General features: G+C 32.7%; 1 protein-coding gene across 1 annotated transcript; it reads right to left on the bottom strand.

Moving 5' to 3' along the window:
* Window positions 1-4278: 4278 nt before the first annotated feature.
* LOC137821185 (uncharacterized) lies at window positions 4279-5435 on the bottom strand. The gene is made up of 3 exons (XM_068625656.1): window positions 5003-5435; window positions 4862-4917; window positions 4279-4646 (listed from the first exon to the last, which is right to left on the bottom strand). Exons 1-3 carry the CDS (start codon window positions 5070-5072, stop codon window positions 4536-4538), a joined length of 237 nt encoding a protein of 78 aa, XP_068481757.1. The 5' UTR covers window positions 5073-5435; the 3' UTR covers window positions 4279-4535.
* Window positions 5436-23421: the final 17986 nt, after the last annotated feature.

Below are 23421 nucleotides of genomic sequence, written 5' to 3'. Positions count from 1 at the left end.
GAATTGGAAACACAGACTTCACTTTCTTTGACGTTGATGTTTCTCAAATAAGTAAACAAAATGGATCGCAATTAACATGCTTCCTTGTTTAATCACATATTTTACTATTTTATTTTATGTTGGTTAGATATACAAGTTAATTTATAAGATTGAGATAGATTTTAAATTAGAATCTATTCTAATAAGTGTTTATTGAATTTTTTTTTAAGGTTAAACTCTTTTTTTTCTATAACATCTAATGGACTTTTTTTTTCTTCTATAACATCTAATGAACTCATTTCAAAGCTATCATAAATTTATAATTTCTTACAAACTATCCCTAACATTCTCAAAATACTTACAAATACTTAACATTTCACAAATCACTATTCAATTTAGAAATAATTTTAATTAAAGATATTTCTTTTGTAAATATAATTAATGCAGGAGATTTTTTTAATTATTTCTTATGAAAGAAGACCGATTATAACTTTTACTTGGAGTTTTGTAAAAGAATGTATTAATCATAATGACAAAGAACTTTTTTAATGAGTGGACTCATATTCCACACAGATATGAGTTTGAACATGCTGTTAATATGAACTTTTTTTTTTCAGTTCTTAATTAGAGATTCTTAAATTTTATTAGTAAATGGTCTGCATATATTTTTTAAAATCTTGATGGATATTAAACAAATGTTTCTATTATTTTCGATTATCCCTTGAATTTTTTCAGTAATTAGAAATATCCCTCTTGTGTATTTGGGATAAGTTTCTTTCGAAACTTCTTTTAGGAGAGAAAAATAAAATTAATATTTTTTATAAATTAAAATTAAACTTATGCATAAATTAATTTATAGAAACTCTTATATAATTCATCTCATTTTTTTTTTATTTTTAACCTGGGTATAAGATAATTTTATTTTGTGGAGAAATTACATTTTTTTTCTTATTTTTCTTTTAAAAGAAGACTTATTGAGAAACATGTCCAAAGAGATACAAACTCTCTTGTAACAAATTCATGTTCTGCTTCCACACTACTATAATCTAAATATTCTGTGCTCTGCTTCTTCTAACCCTTTCTTTCTTTTTTTTCTTAAGTTTGTAACCATGAATGATTTAACCACAAATGAATTAATGACTTTTATGCAGATGCAAAAAATTGTAAGTTAGCATTAGAATTCCTCATCGCCTATTATCTTCATCTAGAGAAAATTCAATAATTGTTCTTCTCTCGCTTTAAAGACTTTGTTGGAACACATTGAATTATAAATTAATGGGTTGTGCACATGCACGTTATTGTTATTATAATGAATGACGAAAAATTAATAAAACAAACGTTTTCTTTGTATATTACGGAGTGGACTTTAGACCTAACTCAACCCCATAAAATCGACTCAATGAGAACTCAACCCTATAAAACTGATTCAATGAGGTGAGATTTGCACCCACTTATATACAATGAAAGACTCTCATTTCTAGTCGATGTGAGATCTCCAACATTTTAAAACGCAATAGCAGACTTAAAAATTTAATTTACTATGATAGGTGGTAGAAATATTTGTTATAGAAAATCACTTACTATGAGAAGTGTTAGAGCTATATTTGTCATAAAAAATCACTTATTATGATAGTTTTGATGAGAATCATCATAGTAAGTCATATTTTCTATGATTGTTCTAGAAATATCAATCATAAAAAGTTTCATCTAAATATATTATGACAAATATTTTGCTCATTTTAACAGTTTATATACAACATTACTAATAAATTCAACTTATTATTATAGTTTTTTAACCTACATAGAAAATGCAAAGTTTCTATGTCGCCTAAATTTATGTCTCAATAAGATCTGTCATAAAAGTTATGTAGAATTGTTATAAAAAGTCTTATTTTGCACTAGTTGCATTGTGAAAGACAAAAATTGATAGAACTTTAAACTCTAAATCCTAAATTATAAACATAAATTATTGTCTTTTGTGAACTAGTTTTCTCTTTATTTGCCTATTAAGTAAGACAATTAACTAAAAAAGTTTTGATTGAACTAAATGCCTTATCTAATAGTTTTCATTCTCATAACACAATCAGATATCCCAAGAAAAAGTAAACAACTTCAATAATGGAAGAGCAAAACGAAAATCATATCAAGGAAGATTATTTTCACATTTTGTAATTGTCCACATAACACAATATTGTTATAAGCATGAAATTCACCTTTATAAAAATAAAGGAATATGTAATCAAGAAATAGTTCCAATGTTAATAATATTATGATTTTTAGGATAATTTATTTTCACAACAACTCTTCTCCATAAGTGTTTTTTTTTTCAAATGTTGGACTCAATTTTGGACAATTGTAACAACTTCTTGCTTTGTTGCAACAATCCAAAGGAAACCATCTACACAAAATTAACAAAATCTTCACCTTCTTCGTTGGTCAATCACAATCTATTCAAAATGACAATTCAGATAACATAAGTGTAGACACCAACATTGCGAACCAAGATATCAACATCAACCATCTCACTCACATTATACCTATTTTAGTTATTTCCATGACATTAAACTTGTACATATTAAATTGCCAAATTTTTCCCATGTTGTTACTAATCCCAAACTAAAATATTTTTTTAGTTTTAAGGTTACTCGTTCAAATAAAGTCATGCCTTACTCTTATAATTTCATATAACAAAGTTCTTTTTAATGCTCAAACTCTTAAACATAACCATATCACAACAACCTTAATGGTTGTCCCCTTGTCTCTTCACAATTTGACTAGACATATACTTTATTATATAACACCTTAGTCAATTCATGCAAACACCCAACACTCATTGTCATCAAGTTGCTCTTTGTTTCTTTTAATATATTAAATTTGTTCCATATGAGATATTATTTATTTTTTAGTGACCTTGATTGGACTTCAACAAGTTAAATGCAAATTTCAATTGTAAATTCATTTCATGGAGTCTAAATGCTTGAAATCAAATTTAATTTAAAAAATTATAATTTTTTGATAAGTAATAGATTGCAAAGAAAAAATTCTTTTCAACGTTAAAAAAATTATATATTGAAAAAATAGAATGCATTAATTATGACCTTTCATTAAATAACAAGAGTTAATTTGCATAACTTTTCTCTAACTTGTGAACATAACTTAAGCAAAAACAATATCACATCACCTAAATTATTCATGTGTTTTTTTATATATTTAAATTCTTTATATATTATATAGATAATTTTTTTATAATTTTTATTTATACTTTACCTTTTAATAACTTAAACAAATAATTTAAGTATTATAATTTCATGTTAAACATTATTCTTTATAGAAGCAGCTAAAATTTTAAAAAACACTTTTAGTTACGTAAATCAGTTCTTTATACACAATTACTTTTTAACCAATACACTTTTATTAAAGATGCTCTTAGTTTATAAATTATTTTATCTTCCCTGTTAAAGTTTAATATCTAGCTATGCACTGTTAATTTGACTTTCTAGTGAATAAAGGTAAAAGTTAATCAATAATTAGATTATTAGGTGAAATTTTTAACTCGGTCAATCCATACACTATTTATTTACATGGTTATTTATAGAGTTATAAAAGTAGTGTTATAGGATGTCTCACATATTACTTACAAATATTTCTTAATAATAATTCTTTTAACTTTGGATAATCCTTCTCACAACTTATTACTTAAATGAATTTGATACAATCCATTTTAATACATAAGAATAACTTATAAATGAATTTCTTCTAAGAGAATTGAAAATGAAACCATATCTAATTTCGTGTTATTTATACGGTAATGTAATTTGATGTAATGAAGATAAGAGTAAGAAGACTTAAAAATAAGAAAAAATATATTTTGACACTCTTTATTAAATAAATCCCCATTTGATAACTTTCTTTCAATAATATAATACTAAATATTAATAATTCAATTTAAAAATAAAAAAATGTAACTAAAATATTAATATAACTAATTTTCAAAAATGGATATTAATACTCTAAATTGCACTTACAGAAATAATATTGAAATCTAAAAACAATTGCAGTTACAGAGAGATCGTATTGAAATCTTTTACCGCAAGAGGTTCGGTACATAATAATAAACCCATAAAGATATTTTATAATTATTATATATAAATGAATGTAAATATTATGTTATTAACTCTTTTTATAAGATTGAGGTAAATTTAAAATATCTTTTAGTAATACCATATGCACCTTCTTCTTTTCTTTCCCTGGAGATTGATTATAATGAGACGATAACAACTTCCAACATCAGGAACATGATTACTAATTATAAGGCAAAAACTTTATTATAATATTCTTGGTTTAATGGTCCACAGCCCATTGATACGCATCTGGTGCACATACATAAAATAAAGTATGATACTAATTTATTGCCTCATAATACACACAAGTAGTGGCTCCGATGAAGAAACTCGTTTACATATCTCCTCATACACGACCAAAACATTGAGTAGGAAGAGAGATGACAGTGTATTTGTTAATTTATTTCATTATTAGTTAGGTTTGAAGGTGTGCGTTCAAGGGCCCTTCCCAGGTTTCTTAGCGTGCCTTGGGTTGGGTCCTGCCTCATCATAATCCAACACAAAATCATGACCAAATAGCTTCCTCGACTTCACCTTCATACCATCCTTCATTCAAAGCCAATACCAGAAGAAACAACGTGTTAGTTTAAAGAACTATATATATTGCATTATATACACAACATTTTCAATTTTCACAACTGCAAAATCATTGTGGAAACACATTATAAACAAAAGCAAACATCTATGTTTCCTTCAATGTAGCTCCATTCATATTTCTTCATAATTCTAAAGCAAGAGGACAAACACACAGTAGGGTTTACCTCTGAAGGTAAGCCATGAGTAGGATGCATGCTTTCCCTGAAGCCATCAGCCAAGCCTATAAGGAAATAAAAGCTGTTATGTTTGTGTGTAGGAGGAGTTAAATGTTTGAAATTGTATTAAAATATAGAGAACAAGGTCACCTGAAGATAAGGGAACGAGGAGCAAGAGAAGAATTAGAAGGAAAGAACTGGTGTTGATCTTAAGGGCCATGACAAGTACAAAGAGTGGTTCCTCTTGCTATGAGCAGTTAGATTGGAAGTGAGAACATGAAATATACGTGTCTTGGCAGGGAAATGCAAGCAGGGAGAGCCCTTTTTAAATTTGGCGACGAGAGAGGTGTTGTGATGGTGTACCCCACCCAATAGCAACAGGGTGATGATGAAATGCAATAACTTGTAGGCTTTAACGCACAACACTTAAGTCAACTCTACTATTCTATAAGACTATACATAATTGCGTCAAAGAAAAGATGGTGATTGTTTGCATGTGCACATTGCCAACATATTTCCCTGCATGGCTCAAAATCAGCTTCTCCACCTTTTCCCCAAGTCAACCATACTTATATGTTTCTCCAAATGTTATTTCATGCTCATACTTCTTTAAATACCCGAAGGCCAAACACACGTATACACATAACCACCGGATATAATTACACGATAATCATATGAAAATTACGATTAACGACTCAATTAGGTCGCATCAATCTATAACACCCAAGATCCAAAATTATAATTATAAATAAGAAATCATCTCTTAAAAAAAGTAATGAAACTCTAACCTCAAAATTAACTTAAACATTACAGTGTCATCACAAATATCTTTTCTAAAAAAAAGTCGAAAGAACAATAAAATCGAAAATTGAAAGAATATATGCAACAACTAAGAGAAACTTTATCTCAGTAACTGGTAAGAACACTTATATTTTTTTAGCATGGTGTTACATTATATATATGAAACTTAAATCCTATAATCTTATTTCTCGATCACGTTGTTAAAGATTTGATTTGATTTTGGAACTGATAAAAAAAAATGTATATAGAAACTCCAAGTAACTTTTCTGCCAAAATCCAATTATATAATGGGTCTCAAGAATGACGTATCATTTCCCTTGAACCAATTGTTTTTAGTCATATATATCTAACTTAATCCTCCAAGTATTTTAAGTGGCATATACTAAATCCGAGGAAACAACGTCAAAGCCGCCACACTTCCCTTAAATAGATTTCAATTTCGAGAGATGAACTCTTGACCAAAAAATACTTTCTACTTTTTCTACTTTCTTTCCCTATATATGATCACTAAGACGCACCATTGGCACATGATTAATCGTGTGTGCTTGTCTATTTTCTTATGAATATACTGTTCATATTCTGAGGATTAATATAACCTAGCTCGATCGTTTAAAATGCCGAACACCACATTCAGATGAATTGGGTGGTGAAAGCTGCTAAAAGCTTGTCGTATATTTCAAATTTTCCGTGGTACCTATCACCACTTTGGTGGAATGGTGGTGCTTTTAGTCCTCACATTTGGGCTTCGTCACTTTTCATATAGTCAATGGATGGAGACAGATATGGAGAGTGGGCTACAGCTAAATTTAAATAGGGAGCAAGAGAGTTGAATGTGGAATGCCCCTTGGTGGGTGCACTAACAAAAAGGAGAGGGAACAACACCATTAATTACTAGTTTAATCCTACATTAAAGCAAGGAAATTGTTTACTTAATCATCCTTTAGGAGACCATAATATATGTTGGTAATGATTGTTTCAAATGGGCTAGTTAAGCTTCCTAAAACTTTGTTCTGCTTTTAGCAAATATGTTCTGAAACTTGTAATGTGGGCAACAGAAGACTATTAGGCCTTAAGTAGCAAAACACTTCACATATTCCCACGTGCATATGTACCACATTCCTACAACTACGTACTATACAACCAAAAAGGTTCCATTGGAGTTACAACTTCACAGTGCCCTAAGTACCATCAATAATATTCTTTGCACATATCATGATCAAGATTTTTCCATGCACATCGATATCTTTATTTTGCTTCTATCTTTGCCTGCAAATCTAACATAATCTTTGCCCATAGACGCAATTGTGCATTCTAGATCTTCGGAATTTCTTATACTAATCACTCGGAAATGGGAGCATTCTGATTTGTGGTTTAGCATTGCTCATTCCAACAACTGGAATAAAGAATAATCCATGCATTGTTTGTTTGATTTCTCAAAAACCAAAAACAATTATAAATAATGCAGCTCACACAATCAGGATTCTCTCTCTAAAATGATTTTGTTTTTTTTTAAAGAGGCTTGACTTCCATCACAGAATTACAAAAATCTAGTGTTGGCAAATATGCACTGCTCTTAATTGGAATAAACAGAAGAAGGTGCAATTTTTTCTGTCTACTATTGCATAAGTTGAACCATTTTTATCCACACAAAGACATTGCATATGTGAGTGTCACTGTTTCTTAAATCTGGATCTAAAGAGTCAAGTAAGAGATTAATGCATTTAGTCACTACACAGATGCTCAAAGTGGAGATGCTGTTCATTTTGGAAGCTTAGTGTGATTTTCTGTGGGAAAAAAATTATATACAGTTGTTTCTATAATTGTTCTCCCTATTGGAATTGAAATTTTATTTTGTTAATATATATGTATATATAAATATAATTATTTAATGTAGCTTTTTTTATCATACGAAACTCTAACTCTGATAGAAAACAACATTTATAGAATTGAATTTAGGTTTTGTGAATTCTTTGAAATCTTCTCAAACTAAGATAGTTTTAGAAATGCATGCATAGTTTGTTCCTTCCGGTGAGTGGCACCACCTCACATACATTAAAGAATCATTAAATAAATTTATTTTGAAGATAAAAATTAATTAATCATTATATTAATTAAATTAAATATTATTTTAAAAAAATTATTAATACTTAAAGTAGTTATAGTTTAAATTTTTTATCTAATTAATTATCAAATTTTAACTACCAACTTATAATTTAAAACATTAGTAGCTAAGAAATTGATAGTTAATTAAATATTAAATTATAAATTATTTATTAATAATAAAAAATATTTTGGATATTAATATTTTTTTAATTTAAAATAATATTTAATTTAGTTAATAATATTTTTTATCTCTAAAATTGGTTTATATTTAAATATTTTTGTGAAAATTTGTAATAATAGTAGTAAAGGACTAAAAATTGAGATTAGTAATTAGTAATTAGAGATAGAAGATAGATTAAAAAGAAATTAAAATGAAGGGAGAAACAAAAGTGAGAACAGGGAATCTCATTCACATCCAAAACAGTGCTTTATGAGATATGCATTGGTGGCAGTCAGATCAGAAAAGCTTAGAAGCACTTTCTCTGAACTAATTTAAAAGTAAGAAAGTTACCCATATTTGATCCCTTCTCCATTAAAACTCAAAAATGTATAGAGAATGGAAAGAACCTAACTTATAATTTTTTTCCTTTGCTAATAAATATTCCTATGATGGCTTTTCAAGGGTCTCATGAGACAAAAATACATTTCTTGTTAGTTTAGTTACTCAACTTTGTTGAGGTTGGGAATCAAATCAATATCTTGGGAAAGCAAGTATTAAGTTTTGAATGCAGTGTTGCTGTTTGGGCTTTGAATGTGCATTAACTCTCACAAATAGTGGTACTACATTCTCATATATACTATTAAGCAAACTTCACACCTGTGATATGGGAGAGGTGAAAAATTATTTATTTTTTGTAGAGAAAAATTTGTGGCAATATAAAAAATGCTATTTTACTTTTTTTATTCTTAAAAATTTATTGAAATATTCTCATGGACCATTTTAGTCACTGAAAATTCATTTTTAATATGAAAAAAAATCTCTTATATCAAATATTTCTTTAGAGAAATATCCATTTTCACTTTTTATTCTCACTAAATTGGTAAATAACTCGTGTTCAAGCAATAGATAATAGATAGATTAAAAAAATGATATTGAAAACTCTATTATAATTATTCTCGTGATAACTTCATTCATCTCCTCTCTCAATATATATGTATCATTCCAAAGAAAAATTAAATTTATCTACGAAAAATATTTGTACAAATAGTATGGGAAGAACTCAAATCCAAATTCTACATCTCGTAGTGTTTAACAAGATGAGGTATAACTGCAAAAGCTTTTTGACGCTCAAGTTAGTATGATGTATTATTGAGTCCATAAGTGTTCTTGAACCTAATCATTACATATCTCTTGGTCACATATTCATACTATTTTGTGATGAATATTTGTTGTCATGTATCCTATTCATGCTCAATACCTCTTGCTAATCCACGCTTAGGGCTTGTTTAGCAATATGATAATTAAGGTTTTTAATTAGAACTTCTTATTTTGATGATTTTCTCTTTTTAAATAATCGATTTAGTTTAAGATTGGTGTGACACGAAAGGGGATTTGATGGTTGTTCATCGAGCCAATTTGACCTAGAGGCTAAGAATTCGTATTATGACAAGGTTTCTTGGTGGGACCCATCCTGAGAGGTCGGTACACTGCCCACCGAAATCAAATGTTCGAAGAGCATACATATTTGTTTGAAAGGAAAGTCCATTTCTTTTGGAATTGCTGGCGGTTTGAGATCTTCTCAATTTCGAGCATCAGGTATACCCCTAGGCTCGAGCAACAAGAAGTCATGTCATTTTCTAAGATATGTATCTTCCTTGAGCAATGTGTATAATAAATTATAGGTGCTACAAAAGATTTGAAATGTCAATTCTTTTGAACCGATAGATGCTAAGAGATTTAACAGTTGGGGGTTCACGACAGTTGGTCCACCTTGCTAAGACTTGAGCCTATAAATAACGAGTGAGATCAACACTTAGTCCACTCTTATCTGACATTTGTCTTCCAAGTTGTCAAGAAGTTTTATGATTTAAGGTAACAGTGTCTTTCTTTAACCTCGTTTCTATTTTCAAGGGGTTGGGGTTTCTGAGAGAGAGTTATCAAGACTTCGATACAGGAATTATATTATTGTCGGATGCAAGTTTGATATGATATCAGTGCAGAGTGTTCCATCTATTCTGAACGAGCGAGTGGAAGACATTGCAAGTCCTCCTGAGCGGGTCAATGACACCCTGACCTTGCAGTTGAAGAGGCAACCAAGATGGTTGAGGAGAGTTAGAGCCTAAGAAAAGGCTACTAGCTCCTTTTCACTGGACAAGAAACCCATTGAGGTAAAACTTGTGGCCTCGATCTATTATGAATGTTGAGGACCTAAAACTCTATCAGTCCTTGATCAGCTACCTCGAAAAATCTTACATGTCTACTTGTCTCTGTGTTGATGGAGTGATTTATACAGTACAAATAGTTTTTGGTAGTTTTTTCATTTCTTTGCAGATTTTAACTTTGCTGATTTTTTTTCTTCTAATGCAGATATCATGGCTTCCAATGATCCAAAGGAAAGACATACTTATATGTCCTTTACCTAAAGAGACGAGGGTTAGCGCCCGAGAAATTTAAGGAGGTAGTCGATGCTCATACACATGTCCATCTCTTGGAGTCAATGGCCGACAACCTTCATCCTCTCGACATGCATAAGAAGCACAAAAGAGAGAGAAAAAAAATCTTATCGTTGATCTCTTGAAAAAGAAATCCCCATCTACTTGTTCACCAAAAAAGAGTAGGCATGGTAAGGCTTCTTTGACACTGAGACGAAGTTGTCAGAGAAGTTATCATTCAGCGTGAACAACTCCGAATGGCAGTTGTATCAATCGGCCTTTCCAAGTGCCTTGGCTGACGTTGAATGAGCTCGCAGGCCCAAACGATCTTGTTGCGCAAGAAATTGAGAGAAGAGTTCGACAAAGATGTCTCTCTTGCCAAGGTAAAGAAACTTAAGAAGGAGCTTGCTGACTCGGGTTATTCCTTCCAGGCTGCCCTAAATGCTAATGCTTCTTTGGGTATCCATCTAAAGTATTCAAATGATGCTCTCTCCCGGTGTGAGGTCGAGAAGAAGGCGCTAGGAAAAAAGGTTTCCCAAATGTCGGTTGAAGAGGGTTTGTATCATGCCCCCCAAGTTGGAAAAAATTCGACCTCGGATTTAGAACTTCAGTAAATAACATAGTTAGTTCGTTCACAAAGAAGATATAAACATTTCTAAATTTGGGATGATAAGATATAAATATTTCTAGATTTGGGATGTGAAGCTAACTTATGTTCATTAAGCTTTGGGAGTTCATATGGGTGCGATCTATATACAGGCCATATTTGGAAAGAATAATTGGGGATGAACTGACTTTTTGGTGAGTATCCTCTTAGAGGGTGAGACCTTAGGAGGTCTTTGAATATCACCCTTAAACTTCTTTATCGATGTCAAGTATTTAAATATTTAGGTAATGAAAAAGATAAATAAAAAGAACACATTTGAGGTGCAATTTGTATTTTTGCACGGGTGAACATTATTGTTTTTACGGTGTAAGGTGAAGTGATGATACCCTGATGAGAATCAAAAGGATGTTGTTAATAGGAAGAATGGACAAGGGCCAAATCATTTAAAGTTCTTCTTATTAGTCTTTTCAAAGGATGAGGCCTAAGCCCAAAGCCCAAGCCCAAGAAGGCCAAAGCCCAAGAAGGCCAAGCCCAAGCATTAAATAAAAGAGCATCATTTGAATTACTCTTGTATAGTTGTAGGAGGTCTGGATATTAAATAAAGGAGTGTGAATATGTGAAAATAAAGTCACATTGTCCATGTGACTTAGGAGAGTAGGTGTATGTGTAGTTTTTAGGAGGTGTCATAGTAGAAAAAGGTCACACCTCCCATGTGACTTGTTTTTTGTGGGAATTTCTAATGAGTTTCATTTGAATTTTCCCACCTATTTTTCAGCATCCTCACACTATAAATAGAGGTGTGAGCTCTTGTAAAATTCAGAATTGGAAATTGGATATAGAGAAACTCTACTCAAATTGAGAGAGAATTGTGAGTTTTGGTTTCTCCTTCTTCCATAGTCTTATCTTGTGTGCCATTGGAGAGCTTCAAGTGGCGGCTTCTCTTCACTTATCTTGGACAAGGACTCCAAGTGGCGTGATGCAGTTCCAAATTCTCATTCCAGCCGAGCTTCACTCCATAAGTGTCATTCCTTTCATCTTCTTTTGCAATTTCATTCGGTAGTTAGCTTCTCCTTAGTGTTCTTCATCTTTTCAACCGATTGGTTTTGTATTCCTTGTGTTGTTCTTCATTTTTTGTTCGGTACCTTGCTGTTCTTAATTCAATTGTGTTTAATATCTTGTTATATGGATGTTCACAAGGAGATAACACTCTTATTGAGTTTGGATCATCATTTTGGAAGGCTATGTCTCCATTGATGACTCCTTAAGCTTCCTTGATTCCATTTATGTTTTCAGCTTGTTATTTTGTTGATGTAATTTCGTTTTCTTTGTTTAAGCACTCTTTGATCCTTGAATTGTTGTTTTCCTTCTCATATAATGTTGTGTTCAAGAGTTTAAAAGTGCCTATGTTCAATCCAACTCATATCATACCCGTTTTATCTTTTCTGTCTTCATCTTTTTATTTTCTTTTTTGTTTTTCATTTTTAATTGATCCTTATTAACTTCTTTGGGAGAGAGGGGTTTTAAGATAACCTTATGCCCTTGGAAGTTGAAAGAAATCTTATTGGTATGGCCATCATGTAAATTTTTTCTATCATATTGCCAAGGTCTTTCCAATAGAATATGTGTTGCTTCCATTGGCACAATATCACATAAAACCTCATCTTTATACTTTCCTATAACAAAACTTATGAGGACTTGTTTATTATCCATAATTTTGTCTTCTTCACTAAGCCATTGTAGTTTATAGGGCTTTGTATGAGAGATAGTGGGTAATCTAAGCTTCTCCACTACTTTTGTACTTGCCACATTAGCACAACTACCCCACATCTATGATCATGGAACATAACTTGTTGTTGATAAGGCATCGAGTGTGAAAAATATTTTCTCTTTGAGTGTTATCAAAAGGTTTTTGAATAGTACCCAACATTCCCCTTACCACCAATAAGTCACCTTCACAAGGTATCTCACACTCGTCCTCACTTGGGGTTTTTGAAGAGGAAGTGGAACTAGCTCTAGATGATTGGGAACTATGATCACTCACGACTATCCCCCTTTAACCATCATTATTCTTTTACTCGGGAAATTGGCAGAAATGTGCCCAAAACCTAGACATTTAAAACATTTTTTACTTGAGATTTTGGTGGATGATTTAGGAGTAGAAGATTTATCTCTAGAATCTTTATGATGTGGGGTGGTTTCTTTTGAGAAATGGGAAGGAGAGTTTTGGTTTTAAAATTTGTTTTTGCCCTTCCAAGATGATTTGTAAAAGCCATCATTATGAGTATTTTTAAAAGAATTTTTCTCCAAAACTTTTGATTCAACCTTGATGGCTAGGTGAACCAATTTTTCCAAAGAAGTATAATTATATATTTCTACAACATCTTGTATTTCTTGTCGTAATTCACTCACAAATCTAACAATCATTGACTTTTCACTTTCATGCATATTAATTTTAGTCAAAGTTACTTCCAAATCTTTAAAATACTCGTCTACACTCCTAGATCTTTGATGAATTCGTTAGAGTTTCAACAAGAGTTCATTCCTATAATGAAGAGAAATAAACTGCGTGCGCATGCATAACATTAAATCACTCCAAGAGACCATGGTTGACCTCTTGTTTAGCCAAATGTCCATTACAGTTTGACGCCACCATTGCATGGCATAGTCCTTAAATTCTATGGAAGCTAACTTAACCTTTTGGTCATCTTCGACCTCATACACATTAAAAGTTTGTTATACCTTAGCTTCCCATTCTAGATATACATTTGGGTCACTATCCCCATTCAAACTAGGTAATTTTACAAAAGGTAAAGTCTTCTTTGGTTGTTGATGATGGCGCCTAGCTTCATAATTTTGCACTCTCTAATCTTCTTCTTCTTGACTTCCATAGTGCATGTAATGTCTTGTATCTCTTCTAGGCTCCCATCTCCTCTCGCGGTTTTGTCTCGCTTGTGTATCATCTAGCCTTTGCATCATTTCCATTAGTTGTCGCATTTCCTCTTCCTTGTGGGTCAAGCTTCTCTTGGTATCCTCAAGCTCCCCCAAAAGACGTTCCTTTTGAAGAGATTGTGGTTTGGAAGATTCCCCTGAAGATAAATTGTGTATAATTGTGAACAACAAAAATTAAACAATTTGTATTTAACAACAAATAATGCACTCACTCACATGTATCACTCGGCTATTTAGTAAAGGATGAATGAAAAAGGTAGAACACTCACTTAAGAAAGGTTTTAAAAAACGCCAGAGGATCTACACTTGGTAGCAACACTTCAAGTGAAAGAGGTCAAAGCTCTTATCACTTGCTCATACAAAGAATCTCCAACAAAACTTTAAGAGACTTTAAAGACAAGCAAGAAAAGTTAAAAGAAAGAAAGTTAAACCAAAAAGAAAGTAAGATGATAACAAAACTTAAACAAGACAAACAAGAAAAGCACTTTTGAAAACTCAAAAAAATTTAGTTAAACTTTTAACTATGAAGTTTTTTACTTTTAAAAATTGTAAAAGCAAAAAGGATAAAATATCACAAATATGAAAACAATTTGTCACATAAAAAGAATCCTCTTATTTTAGTAATTTTGAATTTGAAAAGTGAATTGCACTAACTTTGTTTTTTGTCTTTGCTTTTCTTTCGTGGATTCAAAATGATCTTGGCATGCATATTTTAATTCACTTTCAATACAAATAGATTGGGATTCAATTCATATGATCACTTGTATTCTTTGTTTGGAACTAAATCAACTACCACTTAAACAAACTTTAATTACTTTTAGTTCTTCAAAATTAAAAGCAAAATAAGCAGAATGGATTTAAAGACTCCTAGAACACTAAGAACATAAGAATCAAGTAAAATAGGTAAGGAAAAAAATTGACACAAATAATTCAAAGCAAAATTTAAATTACTTAATTGCTTAATGAATAAAAAGCAGAATTGTAAATGACAAGGAATTTAAAGACTGAATTGAAGGTGCTGAATTGTAAAGTAGAATTTAAATTGTTAGAAGATAAAGACATAATTAAAATGTGCTGGAATTTTAAAGCAAAAAATCAACTCATAAAAGATAAGCACAATTAAAACCATGCTCTGAATACCACATGATGTGAATTGATTTTAGATTGACACATTTTAGAGGTTTCACGTTTGTTTAAGCTTTTGAGATTAACAATTATGGTGAGAGGCCCAAAGAAGATGCTCATTGGACACGAACTTAACCAAGTGGTTAAGTAAGTGTGAATGTGCACTTCTAGAAGGAAAAGATAAAACACAAATATGGTGATTCTGATGATGAAGGTGCGGAAATAAAAGACATGAAAAGAAGCATAAGATGATGAAGAAAGCCAAACACAAATGAATAAAATTATGGAAGAATGGCGTAAGGAAAAGGAAAGAAAAACACAAAGGTGAAGAGATTGTGAGATGCTTATGGAATAAGGAATCACACCACTTGGAGGGGAAAGAGACTCCAAGATAAGTGGTGAAGAACCACCACTTGAAGTGCACAAACACCCAAGATAAGACCCAATTTCTAGGAGACAAAACCTACTAAACACTCCTGTCGAGTTTCCTTTCTATTCTAAATTCAATGTGTCCAAATACATGAGGCAACATCCCTTATATAGGAGAGAGTGACTTGAGGAGCAAAAGTGAAAGGGGTAGGGGCATCATTTGTGAGAAACCTTCTAGAAGGTAGGTTAAAGATACCCTAAACCTAGGTGCACATGTCATGAAAGGTGGGCTTGACACAAACCCAAATTACTAAGCAAACCCTACTTAAATTATTAAGCACACCCTACTCTAGCTTATTCTTTTATTTGGACCCCCAAAGTGAGCCCAAGTTATTTACATAAACTTGTCTTTTAAAAAGACTTTAAAATACCAAAAGAAAGAACATGTGATGCTCTGACCTATGTCCAGTTCTTCTTCTGTTGAGATCCTTCTAAAGTTTGGTGGGACCTTGTCTGTGATACTGTGATGACTGACTTAATTATGAAGTGTATGTTGTGTCCTTAGTCATTTGTTTGTCGAGATGGTTTGTATCATGAGATGTGATTTTCGAGGGGTTTCCGCATAAGTTTCCTAATCGATTGGGTAGTTAAATAAATTGTTCATATTTATATGTTAACTTCATAAAAACTTTTTCGAATCAGGGAGTAGTATATGATATAGATTCTCAGGAAGGATTCACTTTTTTTTTTAAATGTACTAAGTTGAAAAAATTGATAAGAGTGAGCTTCTCGAGGGAGATTCACTTTCATGAAAACGTTCTAGACCGAGAAGTGGTATAAGATTGAGTCTTCTCGAGAGGGTTCATTTTGTAAAAGCATCTTGGGCCAAAAAATTGTATAAGGATTTACAATTCAACTCTAGCTGAAATAAAACTTTAAGTGACTCGCATTCCATGTCCGGAGTATGTCCTTATCGTTACAATGTTGCAAGTGGTATTGTCAACACTCAATTTCGTCCGAGTAAATAAAATTTGATAACTAAAAATAATAATAAAATTTTAAAACATATAAAATAATAACAAATTAAATTAAATTAAATTAAATTGGGAAATAAAAAATAAAAGATAAAAATCATTAAAATTGTTTGTTAAGAAGTAGTATTATTTTCTTTTAAAACTAAAAAACTTAAGGTATTGAAAAAATATATATAAGGTTTTTTATTTTAACCTCAAAAAATAGAAAATAAAAATAAATAAAAAAGCAAAAAAAATAATAAAATGAGAACATGTGCTAAAGACAAAGAGAAAATGGTTAAAAAAAAATAAGGCTACGGTAAAAACTTGACTTTAGATATGATAATTATTATGAATAAAATTCATATTTATTTTATTTTAAAAAAAATCAGTCTCAGCCTCGGTTGTCATGTCATTCTGAAAGTTCTTCAGTTTTGGAGGTTTGTTGAAATAATTTGTCAAAATTCGCTCCAACTTCTTGCATAAACTATTCGAGAAAGGTCTCAGTCTCAAGATGGTGACCATGTGATGCATAGTGACATCCAGACAGAGGTTTCGTATGTTTAGGGCCATATTTTTTAAGCGTTCCATGAAGGTTCGTAAAGATTCACCTTTCTCCTACCTAATATTCACCAAAGTTATTGACGTGAGATGAAAGGGCAGCTTGTCGCGAATTGGAACCTGAACTTTACTACGAGTGTATCAAAGAAACCTATCAAATGGATTCATAGTCACGTAAACCATCTTAGGATGACTCATTTTAGTGAGTGGGAAACACAAGACATATGACCATCTAATGTGTATAGGCTAACCTGGATGACGTAGGTGACTAAGTGCTTGTTAAGATTGGTGGTTCCATCGTAATTTTTCAAGATTGGACTTTTCCAGTTGGTTGGGAGTGACGTTTCTATTATCCCTTTAGTGAAGCCATGTCACTTTGAATGCTCCGAAAAGTGTGTGGAAGGTGACTAGTTGTCATTCCTGTGACACACCGAAATTGTTAATTTCTAACATTTTCAGGGGAGTTGCTCAGCTTTAACCAACTGGTTCTCTTGGTTCCAAGTTGAGTGGGAGTATTTCCTTTGTTCTTAACTTTTTGCTTCATGCGGGCATTTTCGGCTTTCAAAGTATTTATTTCTTCAAAACTTTCTCTCTTCAAAGTTTCTAGTTCTCTTCAGAGTTCCATCAACATCATCATGGTGAGGTCTGCGTGATTGTCTTCGGTTCTTACCATTGGGGGTCTTCCTATGCTCGTCATTCTTCTTGTGGCAATCATGTGCTTTTCTTGTGATCTCACTCGGACCCATGGTGAGTGCCAAAATATTCTAACAATATCAAAATTTAAGTACCACTACCTACACACGTGTTGTTCTTGTCGCTCTCGATCTTTCCTTTCTCGATGTTTAACTCTCAGTATTCTATTGTTGATCTTCTAAGTCTTGTAGTGTTTAACAAAATGGAAGTATGGAAGTTACCTGCAAAAACACTCTAATGTTTAAATTAGTGCAATGTATTAATGAGTCATAAATGTTATTGAACCTAACAATTACCTACCCTTGGCCATCTATATATATACAATTTTGTAATGATATTATGCATCCTTTTTTGACCTAATCCTTTTGTAGTCCATCCCTATAACTTGTTTAATGTCTTATCCTTAATTAAAGTTTTTAATTAAATTCTTATTTTAATAATTTTTTCTTCATAAATAATCGATTTGGTTTAAGATGAAGATTAAAAAATAATTAAGTTTCTATTAAATTACATGATCAATAATAATAACAACACCAATATAACTAATATATTCTAACATGTGCAATATACAATAAATATTTAATTTGGAATTTAGGATTTATATGATAAATTCTGACCTAATAAATATAATGGGTTGCAAATGTTTTCGTTCAATAATAACTTTTTCCACAACTCTATGAATTATTTATTCTAAATTTACATGCAAAGAAAGACATATGTCTACTTTTGTAAAATAAGAGTTATTATTATCATCATCATTCCAAACTGTCTAAATAAATTAAGTATGAAAAACAATTAAACTATTCATTCCATCCAATTCCCTATATGAAGAAGATAGACGGGACGTAATAATGCCTTACAACTATTATTTTTTTCTTCAGTGTCACTATAAGAATTAAGACACTATTATTAGAATGAACCATATTTTTAGAAAAAATCCATTAGACGTATTATTTGCTATGAAATTTAATGTTTTGTCACTATGTTTTTAAAATATATTTTAATAATTTAAAAGAGAAAAATATATATAAACTATATTTAATCTCAACTATTAAGAAATATGATATTTTTAAATGTATCCAAATAAAAAAAATATGAAAATCAAATTATACATTAATTAAAAATTATATTTAAAAAATATTAGGAATTTTTATAAATTAATTAATTTATGAAAATTATATCCGAAAGATATGAAATCGGAATTACACCCCATACAGTTGGATTTACAACGGTAAAAAATTTAGTCCAATGTCAGCTTGACTTAAGATATTTTTTTTTTTTTTGTATTTCATGTGTATTAATTATATATGGTCTATGTGAAATAGAAAATAAATAAAAAAAATTAGAGTAAATAAGTTGAAAATATACACACACAAAAATTAAATATTTAGTTGTTTGATAAAGATAGAAAAATAACTTAATTTGAAACTATATAATTTGATTAGTTTAATAGTGAACAAAATAAAAATAATAAGTAAGAATGACAAAAAAGAATACAGATGTCTCACTTTTTTTTAAAAAAAATTATCTTTCATTCTTATCAAACATCATTCTCTCGTCTCCACGACTGTAAGCGATAAACTTTAATGAAGTTAAACTATTTTTCATTAATTTAAACTATGATAAAATAAACTAATTTTAATTGCTATGAAATTCGGAGTCGTCCACAGAGGCAGCCATCAAAACTAGGAAAAGGTGAATTAAAAATATTAGATTAAATGATAATTGTTTTTTAGGAAAATGATGGTTTTAATTTAAAAATAAATAAATAAATGAGAAATCATATATGATAATAATATGTGGATCATTTAACCACTTTTCATAATTTTTGTACCTTAAAAGACATAATATGATACTTTTATTAATTTATATTAAAATAGAAATTACATTTATCTCTTTTGAAATCTTGTTAAATAATATTCCCCTTTTTAAAAGAACAACTATATTTTTTATGTTTAAATAAAGTAACACGCCTTTATTTTAATTAAATATTGGCTGAAATTTAAATAAAATAAACTTGTGAACATTCTACATTACAATTTTAAAATATTAAAATTGAAGTAAATTTTATAAAAAGAAAATAACTATTTAATTAATCAACATATTTTAATAATATAAAAAAATACTGTCACCCAATTATAAGTTGTCTTTATAAACATATAAAAGAATTGTATACTGTTAAGATGTTATTTTAATATCAAGATAAATAAATATTTTAAAATATATGGTTCTATTTATTAATAAATTATTATATTTTACGAAGCACTTAAAAAAAAGAGTAAATATAAATAAAATAAGGAATGTAAATGTTATTCTATTAGTAAGATGGAGAATGTAGGTGTTTATTTTAAAATTAGACTGTGAATATAATGTAAATAACTATCATCAGTCTAATAATTGACAAGCACAACTCAATTTATAACTTAAAATTAATGTATTCGTAAATTCAATACAAGACAAACCTAGTTTTAAATCTTATTAATATCTATTTCCATATTTTAATCCATCTCTGTTTTCCCATCTCATGAAGACAAACGTTTTCTTTAAAAACAAAAAGGCCCAAGTTCATTCGATAGATAATAATTATTGTAAAAAAATCACACCTTAAGATGTTACTTGGAAGTAAAAAGATGACATTTTCAATAGTAAAAATAAAAAAAGGTGTAAAATAAACATAAAGTTTTAGGAGTGAGACAAAAAAATAACTAGTAATAATAACGACAATGAAGTTATATTTTAGTATCCTTAATTATTGTCCTTATCCGAAACTCACAACTTGCGGTGCGTTCTGGTTCTTTCGGACACAAGAAACCAATGAAACCTTTGAAATTGCGGAGACATAGGTCTCCTTTAAAAAATATTAATGATTTCATTAATGAAACCTTATAATTTTCAAAATTCAAATCCAAATTGGATTGGATTTAAAATTTATATTCATTTTAACTATTATATTTATTTTTATTTGCGTCCGACCTGTTTTTTGCGGGTCAAATGTGGGACGGGCCTATATGGGCGGGCTAGCCCGCATTGCCACGCATAATTACAATAAATTCATTTTGATATGGACAGAAACTAATTTGGCTTGAATTGGACCTAAGCTGACTCAACCGGGAAGCGGACCAATTCGACTTGACATTAACCCGAGCCCGCTCGGCTCGACATCGACCCGAGCCCGGACGACTCGACATTCCAGGCCTGGACGACTCAATATCGACCCGGACATGAACATCTCGACATCGGCCTGAACCCAGACAACTTGAAATCAACCATGGCCGAACAACTTGACATTGGTCCGGGCCTGAACAACTCAACATCTGCCTGGCCCAGACGTCAGACTCGCTCGACTCGACATCGGCCCAAGCACGCTCAACTCAAGATCGACCCGGGCCCGCTCGGCTCGACATCGGCCAGGGCCTGCTCGACTCGACGTCAGCCCGGCCCCGCTCAGCTCGACATCAGTCGAAGTCCGCTCGAATCAACATCGGCCCGAGCCCACCCAAATAACTTGACATCGACCGGACCCATGCGACTCGACATCGAATCGGGCACACTCGACTCGTCATCAACCTGGGCCTGCTAAACTCGACATCGACCCAGACCCAGACGACTCAACATCGACACGGGCTTGCTCGACTCTACGTTGACCCGAAATTGCTTGACTCGATATCGACAAGGGCTTGCTTGACTCGACATTGGCCTAGAACTGCTAGGCTCGACATTGACCCAAGCCTGCTCGGCTCTACATCGACCTGGGCCTACTCGGCTTGATATCAACTCGGGCCTGCTCGACTCAATATCGGCCTGGACCCGCTCGACTCGACATCAACCTTGGCCTAGTCGTCTGAATATCGACCCAGGCCTGCTCGACATGGGGCTAGACCGGCTCGACTAGACATTTGCCTGGGCTAACTCGGCTCGATATCGACCTAGGCCGACTCGGGTCAACTTAATATCGGCCAGTCAGCTCGACATGGCATAGGGTTGACTCGGCTCGACTTTGGCCCATACCCACTTGATTCGATTTGGGCCCGGACAACTCAATTTCAGCCCGGACCCAGACCACTTGACATCTCAGGCCTGAACAGCTCGTCTTCGTCCCAATCTTGAATGACTCGACATTGACCTGGGCTCAGATGACTCAAAATCGACCCTGGCACAAACGACTCGACATCAGCTTGGGCCCAGACAATTCAACATAGGCCTAGACCGGGACGACTCGACATCGACCCAGGCCCACTCGGCTTGACATCAGCCCGAGCCTGCTCTCTCAACATCAGTCGGAGTTTGCTCGACTCAACATCAGCCCAAGCCCAGCTCAGATGACTCGACATCGACTCGGGCCATACGACTCGACATTGACCCGGGCCCATACAACTCGATTCGTCATCAACCTGGGCCCACTCGACTCGTCATCAACCTGGGCCCGCTAAACTCGACATTGACCTATACCTAGACAACTCGACATTGGCACGGACTTGCTCGACTCTACGACCCGGGATTGCCCAACTCGACATCGGCAAGGACCTGCTCGACTCGACATTGGCCTGGAATTGCTCGGCTTGATATCGACCCGAGCCTGCTCGACTCAATATCGACCTGGGCCCACTCAACTCGACATCAACCCTGGCCTAGTCGTCTGAATATCGGCCCAGGCCTGCTCGACTCGATATCGGACCCGATAGATTCAGCTCGACATGGGGCTAGACCGGCTCGACTAGATATTAGCCTGGGCCAACTTGGCTCGATATCGACCTTGGTCGACTCGGGTCGACTTAATACCAGCCACTCAACTCGACTTGTACCAGGGTTGACTCGACTCAGCTTTGGCCCATACAGACTTGATTAGACTTGGGCCCGGACGACTCGACATCAGCCTGAGATTGCTAGACTCGACATCAGCCCGAGCCCGCTCGACTCGACATGGGCCTGGAGCTGCTCGGCTTTACATCAGCCAAAGCCTACTCGGCTCAATATCGGCCTGGGCTTGCTCAACTCGATATCGGACCTGAAAGATTCAGGTCAACATGGGACTGGACTGGCTCGACTCGATATCGACCCTGACCAACTTGGGTCAGCTTAATATCGACCACTAAGCTCAACTTGGCCCAAGATTGACTCGACTCAACTTTGACCCATACCGACTCGATTCGACTTGGACCCGAACGATTCGACTCAACATGGACTTAAGCTGACTTTGCTCAACCTAGGCCTAAATTGTCTTGGTTCAACCTCGGCCCAAATTGTCTTGGCTCAACCTGGATCGAACCAAGTCAAAATCCAACCCAAAATACAATTTAGATAATCCAAAAATATATTTAATCTATTTCTAATCCATATCCAATTAAATGAATTGGATTTAAAATCCATAAATATGTATTTGAATTTGAGATAAATCCATTTAAATGGATTAAAACTAATATGAATTTGGATAATTATGGATTGAATTTTGTAATTTGGATTTTTTACCCAACCTTACTTTTTAGAATTATATTTCAGGTTGATAGTCATTTCATTACCGGATTCAACATGCCAGTCTACTAAAGCATTATACAAACAAATAGATAAGAACGAAAATACATTGGTTTAACAGCGATCATTCAGGATATGATCTCCTCTACCAAAAAAAGGGGTGATTCCAAAATTGGAGTTTGCAAACTGCCTATGAAAGTGGGGCGAGACATTATACAATTTTATCTTTGTAACAAAAAGATTCACATCACCAAAACCATAATGAGATATGCAGGAACATGGCAAAA

The sequence above is a fragment of the Phaseolus vulgaris genome, chromosome 9, assembly GCF_000499845.2.
Source record: "Phaseolus vulgaris cultivar G19833 chromosome 9, P. vulgaris v2.0, whole genome shotgun sequence".
NCBI lineage: Eukaryota > Viridiplantae > Streptophyta > Magnoliopsida > Fabales > Fabaceae > Phaseolus > Phaseolus vulgaris.
The sequence above is the reverse complement of the archived record's forward strand: the minus strand, read 5'-3'. Positions and strand labels throughout refer to the sequence as shown.

Excerpts from the sequence above, each read along its gene's own strand:
- LOC137821185 (XM_068625656.1), bottom strand. The coding sequence starts at position 5,072 with ATGGCCCTTAAGATCAACACCAGTTCTTTCCTTCTAATTCTTCTCTTG. Across the intron at positions 4,918-5,002 it reads CCTCGTTCCCTTATCTTCAG|GCTTGGCTGATGGCTTCAGG; the intron begins GTGACCTTGTTC and ends ATTTCCTTATAG. Across the intron at positions 4,647-4,861 it reads CTCATGGCTTACCTTCAGAG|GATGGTATGAAGGTGAAGTC; the intron begins GTAAACCCTACT and ends CTTTGAATGAAG.